This window comes from Prionailurus bengalensis, chromosome A3, assembly GCF_016509475.1.
Source record: "Prionailurus bengalensis isolate Pbe53 chromosome A3, Fcat_Pben_1.1_paternal_pri, whole genome shotgun sequence".
NCBI lineage: Eukaryota > Metazoa > Chordata > Mammalia > Carnivora > Felidae > Prionailurus > Prionailurus bengalensis.
In genome coordinates, this window is record NC_057354.1 from 85,847,978 (window position 1) to 85,860,426 (window position 12,449).

The window sequence follows — 12,449 nt, forward strand, 5'->3', positions numbered from 1 at the left end:
AGTTGGAGGCTCAGTTGGTTAAGCGTCTGACTTCGGCTCAGGTCATGATCTCATGGCTCATTGAGTTTGAGCCCCACTTTGGGCTCTGTGCTGATAGCTCAGAGCTGAGAGCCTGCTTCAGATTCTGTGTCTCCCTACCCCACTTGCCTCTGTCTCTCTCAAAATAAATAAACTTAAAAAAAATTTTTTTATGTGAAAAATAAAAAGTTGGAGGAACATTCTTGGCTTTTTTATTCGAGTTACTCATTCTCAGATAAGCTTTTAATTCATTCATTAAAAATGTATTGAGCACTTACTACATGTTACATACTCATAGAGGTGCTGGGGAGTGGTGATGAACCGATAGGTAAGATCATTCTCCAATTTTCAGTTTCCTCATCCATAAAATGGATATAGAGTAATAGTATCCCCCGCATTAGCACTGTGCTTGGTTCAGAGTAGGCACTCAACAAATGTTAGCTATTATAATTCACCAACTTTGTCCATTGTTGATCTAATTTAATCTATTTGATGATTTTGGTCTTTTAATTCTGCTCTTCCATCTATTCTTCCCAATCCACTTCCTGATGTTACCGCTCATTGTTAATATTATTAGGGTATTTGAAGTTTTGGAAAGAAGATATTATATGAAGTCAAAGCAAAGATGAAATTAAAGTGGTTAGGGTATATTTTTCAAATTAGGCTTTTATATACTTGAGTATTCTAAGATCTGAAGTTTATATTCATATAGATTTTTACTGATGATTATGTCCTGGCTTGAGTAAGATTGTGTTATAAACTAGAAGCAACTAAAGAAAAATTTCTAAATTAAAAAAATATATATTAGATCTTGAACTGATTAAATAATAAACAACTAGAAACTCAATATTCTATTCCAGTAATCTTGCCTTTTTTACAAACTGTGTATATGTAACATGTTATTTTATCTATGAGTAAGAGTACGTCTTCTCTCCATTCTACTCCACCCACTCGTTCTCAGATGCTAATGGCTCGGTCTGATAAATGTACAGTTCATTCTAAGACCATACCATAAAAGTTATCATTAAGTTTCCAAATTTTCCTTTCTGTGTAGACTGTGATCATAGCTTATAGCTTATTATATAAAAAATTATTTTAATGTTACAGTACTAAAAACAACTAGATTGTTCATATAGCTTACAAAGTATTACTGAAAACTCATTGGAGTGACCCAATAATTACAATTAAGTGATATTTTTGGGTTGTTTATTTTCAAGTGTTTATTCAAAAACATAAAACAAAACATTTCTATTTCCTTATTTTTCCCTTATAGCTTTTGAGAAGACTAAAACAATCATTCATATATTAGCATTAATAGTAAGCATCCCATCTATCTTACAGGTTTACATTGCATTTCCATACAGTTTTGTCCACTAACGGTAATGTAAATTATTTTTATTATACATTCTGGGTAGGATTAAAATAAATAACATAGGAATAATTTAACAAATCATTAGGGAAAAGCTACTATATTCCAGGTTTTGAGAACACATAAATAAATAAATGGTCCCTGCCTTTAAGAAGCTCACAGTCCTGGGGTGACTGGGTGGCTCAGTCAGTTGAGGATCTGACTCTTGATTTTGGCTCAGGTCATGATCTCACGGTTCATGAGATAGGGCCCCGCATTTGGCTTTGAGCTGACGGCATGGAGCCTGCTTGGGATTGTGTCTCTACCTCTCTCTCTCAAAATAAATAAACCAGGAAAAAAAAAAAAAAAGAATCTCATAGTCCAAAGCAGCAGTGGGGGCAAAGGGGACAGACAAATAAGACTGACAATTTAATGTAGTAGACAGCTTTGAGAATGGTATGTACAAAGAACTATGGGAACCTTCCTTAACGAGGGCCACTTAATCCAGAATGGTATAATCTAGGGATGGTTTCCAGGTCCAGAGAATAAGTTTTACAAAAGAGTTTGCCAAGAAGAGAGTTAATGGTGGCTGAAAGATATTCCTCTAAAAGGGATTGTCAACTAGTCCTAGGGAATGATGCCTGGTCTTTAAGATTCCTTCTAACAGATCCTTACCTGCTTGATCCAACACAAGGAATCTGCATAGAGTAAGGCATCTTTCCAATATTGTACCTATTTGTTAAATACTGGTTTCCCGGATTCTTATTTTTTGTGCCACAGAGCACAATTTAAGAAGAAAATGCCATGCTGACTAAAATGTTTCACAGACACTTTTTACTATGGTGTTGACCACAGATTCAGAATGAACAATCTGGTATAGTGAGTACTATACCATCTACTTTTAAGAAAAAGAAAAACAAAAGTTAAAGATTCCTGGAAAGCTATAAATTTAAACAAGTCAGGTATATAGCGTACTCTAAAATAATACAGTTCTTCTCTTCCTCCTTTTTTTTTTTTTTTCACGTTTTCTTTTCTTTTAAATGTGGGGAAAACGAAAAGGATCTAAGTCCCTTGCCTTGGTTATCTACAAGTTATACTACAAGTAGTATCTACACTAGGTGGTGCTGTAAGGCTGTTGGAAAGCGTTTGCCAAGAAAAACAGTGTGGCGGTGCTGATGGCTATCCCTGAGAGCAGTTCCAGGTCTGTAGGCAAGTAACGGGTATCATGATCTCACAAGTTTCAGCCTTCCAGTCAGATTAATTTTAAACTAAACCACAAGTTTAGCACATTTTAAAATGGGCTCAGTGTTTGACAATTCAATCTGATGCCACTGAAATGGACATTTCAAAGTTATCAAAATATAAATTTATTATATTCTACATTTCAACATGTTACTATTAATTTCATTTTAGGTAGTCTTGCTAATTATGTCTACTTCTAGTTATAAGCCTAGTTATGTCTACTACTTAATGAATCACTAATCAGTTTCTTCACGGTTTCCTGAATTTTTGAATTACCATTAAGCAGGAAATACCAATCAAACTCCTTTGTCATTAGAGTACTGCAATATACTAATATAAATACATGAAGCAATACATTTAAAACACTCTATCAGTATAGTATTTCTTACATAAATAACATATCATGATTTTTCTGCATTACAGTAAAGCCAGAATTTTTATGAAAGTGCAGAATAAAAACAAAGCTGGACTTTTACAATATTTTCTTTTGAATGTTAAACATTAAAAAGGCGAACAAAAAAACAAACCTAAGAGTCATTTTAGTTTTAAACTCTCAAAGTTACAAGATGTGTTTGTAATTTTTCAGCTTATCTTTCCAGTTCTGCTTCTAGAATTTCCCCCCATGTATCTACATCCATTGGGTACATGATTTTTTCTGGTAGGCTAAGAGGAGAACATATGTTGCTGTATCTGCCACTTAGCCATTCGTGTTTCACTTTACTCTTCTGGTAATTCCTCAGTAGTATTACCTGAAAGAGGTAAATCATCATTGTTAAAAAATGGAGTAGGTGGTTGGTCAGTGAGTTTGTTTAAAACTAGAGAAGCTGAATGACAGGGCTGAAAAGAAGATTAAATATTTACTTTGATATACACATCTACTATTACATTTGTGGTAAGCATGTGTGTGTGGGTGGGTGGGTGTGGGTGTACGTATATGTGTATACACACAGAGTGAGCCACAGAGTTTGCTGTGAGTTGTGGAAAAGGTGGAATGAAGTAGCTAACAGAGGAATATGCCTGAATTTAGTATTTAAAAAATGTAAAAGGGTGGATGGGATGGCGTGGTTTGCAGGAAAATACTAATTCAACTTCAAGGCCAAAAGCCAACACACTCTGTATGTCACTCTGTATATGAAATCCTACCTCCTCTGTGCAGAAGGCAGAGTTGGCTCAAACCTATCACCATATTGTCAAGAACACCACAGACTTCAAAGACTAAACTTACTCTCCAGGAATATCCACTTTCTAGATCATCGTCTACTTCTCTTTGGCACACAGCTCTTAAGGTCAAGCAATGAGGTTTCCATAAGGAGTCACTGTTTCTTACTGTGTAATTCCAGCTCCTGCAAGTTATGGAAGCCCTGCACAAACTCCGAATGTCCAGCTGACTGAAAATTTTAAAAGTGACTTCTGGAGGCAACAGTTCAACAAAGGTCTTTTGACTCTCTTTCTTTTCCTTCTCAGCATCCACAGAATTCAATTTTATGCCAGAAACTCTTGAATTATTGTTCCTCTTGAGGCTTTTCTGCATAGCTTGATGTTTTAGCAAATTATCCACATATGTAACCTAAAAGGCAAAGTTTAAACATGCTCAGTCTCTTCAGATCAGACTATAGAACCTACTCTGAGCCAGATATTTTCTGGATATGATTACAAGAACCTTAACTTTCATGACTTGAGGTTTTCAATCTGTAAAATGGGGCCAATGATGCTCCTTTCCTGTGTGTTCTTACAAGGATTAACAGGGATAATATGTAAACCATCTAGCTTCATCTAAATTGCACATAGGAGACACTCAACACATGTTACTTCCCTTTAAAAAAATTTTTAAAAAAAATTTTTTAGAGAGAGAGAGAGAGAAAACAGAGTGTGAGCAGGGGAGGGGCAGAGAGAGAGGGAGACACAGAATCAGAAGTAGGCTCCAGGCTCTGAGCTGCCAGCATATAGCCTGATGCGAGGCTCGAACCCACAAACCAGGAGATTGTGACCTGAGCCGAAGTTGTACGCTTCACCGACTGAGCCATGCAGGCGCTCCCTACTTCTCTTCTTTTTAAATGTTTTTGGTAAATGGGTTTGTTTCTAAACATTTATGTTTCTGCTCCCAAAGAACATTATCTAAAAAAGTGAAATGATACCTCACAAACTATACTTTGAGTTTAGTAGTAGAAATAACTATTGTGGGAACACGTTTGATTCCACGCATTTGCTGAAAATACTTTTGAAAATGTGTATGGTTCAATCTCTTGAACTCCTAAATACTTGTCTGTGGGAATTGATGCCTTGTCATTAAGTTCTTCATCTACAGTTTGTGACTTAACCACAACCCTGATGGACTTTTGTAGTTTATATGATAATTGTTATCTACTTGTACCTAATGGGTAGGTGCTCACAGTTGACACAGTGGAAAAGAGGTTGAAGTCCAGGTTATAACAACACAAAGCCTCAAATTTTCAATTCAGTTATTAGATCAGTGTTTTAGAAATGGCCTCTTGAAGGTATCCTACATGCATAATTATGAATGAAGAACACTAGGTATTGAGGCCATAAAGCAACAGTAACCAGCAATTATAAACAATGTTTATAACTCAGTTAGGTATAGCATATAATTACAGACTGAAAGTCCAGTTTCGGCTAATTTACCTAAAGTGCATGGTCTAGGCTCCAAAATCAGTTGAAAGCATGAGCTATTTTTGCATATAAAGACAGCTCAGATTACTCAAAATCAGTTTACTCCATGTTGCACTTCCTTTTATAATGGGGGGTGGGTTACAGTGCAGGAAGAAAGGTTTGCTAAATTCTTTAACTCAGCTAATGATTCCCCTTTCTAAACATGCTACTTACCCATGTTTCTGCACTTCTCAAGGCCACAATTGCTCCCATTCGTTTGATTGTTTATGATCCAATTAGCTATAGTAAGAATTTTAATGTCTGTGTTCAACAGACATTAGGACTTCCTCTCGAAGTTTTGGGGAAGTAAGAAAGCAAACTGATAGAAACAAGTTCATGAGTCAAGAGCAAATTTTTATCAGGAGCTCGTCTCTCTCAATATCAATACAAAGCAAAGCCGAACTACTGTATTTCTGGGGGGAAAAAATCTCACATTAATGTGGAGAACGTTACTGTTGCATTTAAACATTTGTTACTTCTCCCAGAATCTCATTGGGGAATAAAACGCGTCCTCTCGTTACAGTTCTTTCCCAGGAGGCAAACGAATTTTTGAGTTTAACAGCTGGGGGGTGCCTCGGTGAGGTTCCTAAATTCCCGCTAGGCATCTTCTTCTAAGGCCAGTTTTGCCTGGATACCTGGAAAACTATCCCTCTTCTGCCCCTTCTTTATGAACCAAACTTCGCTGAATTATCTCTCGAGTTAGGGAAGAGCTCGCCCCCCACTTTCAGGTGTCACAGGAAGGGAGGGATCGAGAGGCGGCGCAGACACACCCCGCAGGCAACTCCACATCCCATCTGAGTGCCCTCCTTGAGGATCTCGCGCAGGCTGCAGCTGCCCGAGTCCAAAGAACACGGAGCAATGACAAAAAAGCGACAATAACAACCGTCAGCACTGACTGTCACCGCAGCTCCAGGGGACTGAGCTGAGGCTGCGTCGTCCAGACGTCAGCGGGAACTCCTACCTCCAGGGCCGCGGTCGCTTCTCCGGCAAATTAAATCCTCCGGAATTCGAATCCTTCGCCATAGTCCCTACAGTTCCGCCCACTGTAGTCCCGCCTTGCTGACTCGGACTTCGCACAGGCGTAGAGAGGAGCGCGCGTTGCCTTTTGGGAGTGGTAGTTTTATCTGGGCGTCTCAACTCAGCAAGAGAGGAGAAGGAGGGCGCCATGGACTACAAGGCCCGACACCCCCTGTGACGGGTGGGCGGTGAGAAAGAGGGGTGGTGGGGTGGTTAGCCGGGGCTTTTAAAAAATAATTTTGAGGCGGAGTGTTGGAGGAATCCCGGAGTGCGTCACCGGCCGGAGAGGAGAGGCGGGGCTCCTGCTGCGGCGCCAGAGCTCCTGCCGTGCCAGGCCTGGACACCCCCGAGCGGAGCTTGTGCTCCCCCTCCCCCTGCATTTTTCCGAGGGCCTGCCTAGGCCCTGTGCGTGTCCATGGAAGGCGGAAACGGCTGCGGGGACCGTCTCCTTGCCAAGGGGTGTAGTCTTCGCCGCCATGTCCGGGGGCTTCGAGCTGCAACCGCAGGACGGCGGCCCCCGGGTGGCCCTGGCGCCCGGGGAGACGGTGATCGGCCGCGGGCCGCTGCTGCGAGTAAGTGTGGCAGGGGGCTCGGTCGGACCCGGAGAGCCGTGCGAGGTCCTGGCTGTCTCCTGAAGCCCCGTTTCTGGCTTCCCTACCACCCGGCCCTGCCTGTCTGGATTTTAGAAGCTAGGGAGCAGCACGGTTTTCAGTCAACTTTAAACAGCTCACAAACGTTTTATAGTGGTGCCCTTAATAAGCACTGATTTGTATGATCATTATAATCTTATCCAGGGGTCAGCAAACTATGGCCCTGGGTCCAAATCCAGGCTGTTTTTGTATGGAGCCATGTACTAAGGATGGTTCTTAAGTTTTAAAATGTGAAATGTAAACAAACAAACAAAAAACCTATTAGCCTTATAGGAAGAACAATTGGCCCAAGAGTTGAGGATATTGTCTCTTGGCCTGACAAGCCACAGTATTTACAGTAGAATTTGGCCCTTTACAGGAAAAGTTTGCCAACCCCTGATTTTCTCTTTCCTAGAATGATTTCTTTTAAGCTTTTGGCCTCTTGTGGGACTGTATGGGCCTTACTTTTATGGAATAGTCTTTTTCAGTAATATCAGCAGCTAACCCTTAGAGTAGAGTGTAGTGTTCCGGACATTGATCTAAGGACTTCACGTGTCCCAACTTTTTAATCACTTCAAAATCCTAGGAATGAGGTGCTCTTATTATCTTCATTGTTCATAAGAGAAAATTGAGCCATACAGCGGTTATTTAAAGGGTGCCAATAAGCTTTTGGACATGTAGTGCCACTAAGCTATATATTCCCCACCCTCTTTGGGATGTTTAGGAGTTAGGAAATTTTCCTGTTGCATTCTTAAATTTTATAGATCTCCACCTAAAACAGATATATTATTTTTTGTAACATTCAACATATTTTGTTTAGTGCCCACTTTGCGCAGCACCTTTGCAGACGGTAGCACTGTGGGGTTACAAAGATGAATGAGATATAGGTCTCTGCCCTCTAGGAGTTTTCTCTTGGCCTCTGGAGACCAACCTGTGTCAGTGAGCTAATGCCAGCCAGTGAGGAGTGTGGACTGTTGTCCTGGCTAGCCTCCAGTGTCTACATGGAACCATTGATATTATTAGCCTTAGGCTCCTTCTTGGCGCAGGAAAAGGAGTGGTACTTGGGGGTTCTGATGCAGAGGTCAGTCCTAATCGATGTGTATGTGTGTATGTACATATATGGATAGTAAGGTTATTGAGACAGTTGAAGTTCACCTGGTATTTATTTTTTTTACTGGACAAGTAATTACTTAAATGTTTAAATAACATTGTTACTTTTCCCCATAGTTTGTTAGTTTACACAAACATTTGAATTTGAGAGAGCTACCTGAGAGATTTGTTTCCTTCTTCCCTCCCTTCCTCCTTTCTCCATATATATTTACATATATGTGTGTGTGTATACATATATATACATATGTGTGTGTGTATATATATATATATATATATGAAATTTAACAGAGTATGTGCTTCATCTAGAAACCTTATGTCTGTTCACAAGTGAATTTTGATTTGCTTAACAAATTGTATCACCAATACAGAGTACTGTGTTTCTGGTTAAGGGTCGATGAATTTTAGGCCTGTGTTTTATAAACATGGCAACAGGTTGCAGACTCTTTCATTACTTGTAGCTTGATCTTTGTATTATAGGCTTGCTGGTGTGAGATGAGCCTACTTGGTTCCTGTCTTCAAATAGTAAGGAGTAGAAAGTTAGTCTATCTGGTCAGAATTTTGCTTCTCCTTTTTGAATAATCTTTCTGTGATGACATTCTCTTGCCAAGTTTGGCAGATATTAGAAGTGGTTATGAACAGTGTCCTAAGTGTGTTAAAGGAAAAATTTGAAGAACAAATCAGCTTGTGTTTTTTTAAAGAAGATATTTTCTTTGCAGTGGTTAAAACTCAACATGAAGGTGCTATTTCAAACAGCAGTTATTCCAGTGATGCTTTTTTTTTTTGTAGTGTGAGAGAGCAAAGACTTACTTGAAGTGGGAAAACTCAGGATGTTCATTGTAAATTACTCATAATGTGATTTTTGAACTCATTTAACAGGTTATGTTTTTTTGGAGACAAGTTTCACAAGCGTTCATGGCCACACAAACATAAAGGTTTTTAATTCCAATGTGTAAAATGGGCTTGGTGGTGAAACAAATTGATGAGAATGTCTTTGTCTTTACAGTGGCAGGAGAGCGCATATAGAGACCACTTATAGATAACAGAGTACAGTGAAATTTAATGTTCTTGTGCCATTTACTTTAGTGGGAGTCATCAGGGAGCCTGAGGTCTTGGTTACTTTACCAGGTTGTAATTGTGTTTTATGATCCATACCAGTTAAAGGTTTTACACCAAGATGAATCTCCGTGGAATTATACTGGCTGAAGTCAACCAATCCCAAAGGTTACATATTGTATGAATTCATTTACATAACATTATTGCAACTACAAAATTGTAAACATGGAGAACAGATTAGTGGTTGCCAGGAGTTAAAGAAGTGGAGAGGGGAGCAGAAGGAGACTGGTATGGCTATAACACAGCAACATGAGGATTTGTGTGGTGGTGGAAATATTCTGTATCTTGACTGTATCAATATTAGTATCCTGTTGTGATACTGTACTATAGTGTTACAAGATGTTACTGCTGGGCAAACTGGGGATATGGTACAAGAGATCTTTGTGTATTATATCTTCCAACTATATGTGAAACTATAATTTATCTTAAGTAAAAAATTTAACTTTAGTTAAGGTTTTACAGTATAGCATGTCAAGAGTACCTTTAGGCCAAATTATTTGCTTTATGGTTTTTCTCTAATTAAAGCTGATTATATATGCTTTTTAAAAAGTTGATTATACTCTTAAATGAAAATCACTGTTTTTGATTTCAAATTTCCCTTTTTCTGTTTTGATGGGGATTATATGACACAATCGTTTCTAATCTGTTTCTTCCAAGGAAAAAGGACAATGCCAGCTATCTAGTGAGTCTTCCTAATGGCAGGTGTAATAGAATCTACTGCTTTAATTGAAAAGAGAAGAGGCCCTTGGTTGTGGGTGGGGATAGTCATGAGCTCTAATACAGACCTTCCCTGGTATCAGTTCACCATTTCTAAGAATGCTATAAGTGTCCTACAAAGTTTATACAAAAGTAGCCAGTAACCACTCCCTGGCCTGGCAACTCTGTATTGTTTGTGCCTTTTGCAGAATCTCACTGGCCTTTCTGGAACCTAGTCCTATCTGGTCCCTAGGGATGTGCCAAGCACTCCTAGCTGCTGGGTATCCCCTCCATCTCCTGCACCTTTTTAGTCTAGTACAGTGTCTGGCACATAGTAGGCCTTCAAAGGACATGATCTCTTCCTTTTCTGTGTCTCTGCTTCTCATTCTTCCAACCCTCAAAAAGAGCCTACTTGTAACTTAGGTTTGAAAAGGATATAGAATTTTGAAGTGAATTTAAGCATAACAAAGAAGCAACTGCTAAAGCTTTCAGAGCAACATTCATGATGGATTGAATGTTAGCATTTTTTTCTATTCCATTTCCTATTTCATTTTCATTTAGTGAATTCAGAAAATACTTCAATATATACTGTAGTCAGAATGGAAGGATGAAAGAGAAACAAGTCATTACTCTCAAGAAACTTAGTTTCCTAGGTATGAGAGTCAGAGAAACAAGTAACTAAATAGCATTTGCAACCTCAAATGGGAACTGGAACCAGGCAGGCACCTGAGTGAATGAAATGGGACTGTGCAGGAAAAACAGCGCAGGGATGATGGTAAATAAATCACAGCAGTGTCATAGATGACAGCTGCCTTAGTGTTGGGAAGGCCACAAGGAAAATGACCTGTAATGTGGTCCCCGCCACTCACCCCCATGCCCACCTGGTAACAAAGTCCTATGGTTATTTTCAAGATTAGTAAGAAACATGAAAAAAAAAAAAAGAGAGAGTAGTAAGAAATCTGGATTTTTAGATATAACCTCCAACTTCTGAAAGGTCACATTTAATTAAAAAATTTGTTTCAGTACTATGAGCCAAACAGAAAAGGATGTTACATGATACAGAGAGGTATAGGAAAGAACCCACAGTTAAGATGAGGGGTTAGGGAAGGCTTCCTGACTCAGTGACATTGAGTTGACTTTGGAGTGTCAGAACCGTTAGCTGTTTGGTAGGTGGAGAGTGGGTGGTAGAGAGGGAAAGGCCCTTCAGGCTCAGTGGATGTATGATTTCCCGGGTCCGAGACAGAAAGTGTATGACCGATTGGATGATTGGGTAAGTGCTGACCAGGCTTGTGGGATAATCACATTACATCACTGATCCCCTTTTAACTTTTATGGACTTTGCTTTTACAGTATTTATTTTTCTTCTTTAAAATAGGCTTTATTTTTTTCAGCAGTCTTAGGTTCATGGCAGAATTGAGTACAAAATACAGAGAGTTTTCATCTCTGTTCCTCACCCCACCTTTCTTCACTGTCGATATTTTGCACCACACTGGTATATCCAATGAACCTATATTGACTTGTCATTATCATCCAAAGTCCATGGTTTAACACTAAGCTTCACTCTTGGTGCACATTCTGTGGGTTTTGACAAATGTGTAATGACACATATCAGGTATTGTAGTATTACACACAATAGTTTCACTGCCTTAAAAATCCTCTATGCTCTTTCTGTTCTTTCTTCCTTTCCCAACCCCTTGCAACCTACCGAACTTTTTACTGTCTCCATAATTTACCTTTTCCAGCATATCATATAGTTGGAATTATACAGTATGTAAATATAGACTTTTTTAGGCTGCCTTCTTTCACTTAGTAATGGTATTTAAGGTTCCTCCATGTCTTCTCATGGCTTTTTAGTGATGGATAATATTGCAATGTCTGAATGTTCCACAGTTTATCCATTTACCTGCTGAAGGATATCTTGGTTACTTCCAAGTTGTGGCGGTTATGAATAAAGCTGTTACAACCATCCATGTGCAAGTTTTTGTGTAGACATAAGCTTTCAGTTCATTTGGGTAAATACCAAGGAGCTCAATTGCTGGACCATATGTTAAGAGTGTGTTTAGTTTTGTAAAAAGCTGCCAACTGTCTTTCAATGTGGCTGTACCATTTTGCATCCCTACCATCCATGAATGATTTCCTGTTGTTCCGCAACTTCACCAGCATTTGGTGTTCTCAGTGTTTTGGGTTTTGGACATTCTAATAGGTGCATAGTGAATTACTTTTCATATGTATGTATATTCCTGTATATTTTACATATATTGATTTCTAAATCAATCTCTCCAAATTATCTCCCACGTACTACTCAGCCTGAATATGCCATCTTCTCACATGCTTTGTACCTCTCTCTATGTTCCTTCCACTGGTATTTTGATTCTTGTAGGTAGTATTTGGGTATCTGTATTTTTATTTACTTATTATTTTTTTTTAATGTTTTTTATTTTTGAGAGAGAGAGAGAGAGAGAGACAGAGTGTGAACTAGGAAGGGGCAGAGAGAGAGAGGGAGGCAGAATCTGAAGCGGGCTCTAGGCTCTGAGCTGTCAGCTCAGAGCCCGAGGAGGGGCTCGAACTCACGAACCATGAGATCATGACCTGAGCCAAAGTCGGTTGCT

The 12,449-nt window shown here is 39.2% G+C and overlaps 2 protein-coding genes across 4 annotated transcripts in view; one reads left to right on the forward strand and one right to left on the reverse strand.

Annotated features, from left to right (window-relative positions):
• Positions 1–1,210: 1,210 nt before the first annotated feature.
• On the reverse strand, positions 1,211–6,352 carry FBXO48 (F-box protein 48). Of its 2 annotated transcripts, none has more exons than XM_043603544.1 (3): positions 6,237–6,352; positions 3,834–4,175; positions 1,211–3,357 (listed from the first exon to the last, which is right to left on the reverse strand). In XM_043603544.1, exons 2-3 carry the CDS (start codon positions 4,137–4,139, stop codon positions 3,196–3,198), a joined length of 468 nt encoding a protein of 155 aa, XP_043459479.1. In that variant the 5' UTR covers positions 4,140–4,175; positions 6,237–6,352; the 3' UTR covers positions 1,211–3,195. The 2 variants fall into 2 exon arrangements, with proteins under 2 accessions (XP_043459479.1, XP_043459478.1); XM_043603543.1 differs by lacking the exon at positions 6,237–6,352 and adding an exon at positions 5,450–6,227.
• Positions 6,353–6,380: 28 nt separating this feature from the next.
• The window catches only part of APLF (aprataxin and PNKP like factor), an 80,367-nt gene continuing 74,298 nt past the window's right edge, over positions 6,381–12,449 (forward strand). The window contains exon 1 of one of the 2 annotated variants that reach the window (XM_043603541.1): positions 6,381–6,864. In XM_043603541.1, coding sequence (XP_043459476.1) covers positions 6,769–6,864 — 96 coding nt within the window. In that variant the 5' untranslated portion in view covers positions 6,381–6,768. The remainder of the gene's footprint in view (positions 6,865–12,449) is intronic. The other variant, XM_043603542.1, reaches the window with a different exon arrangement.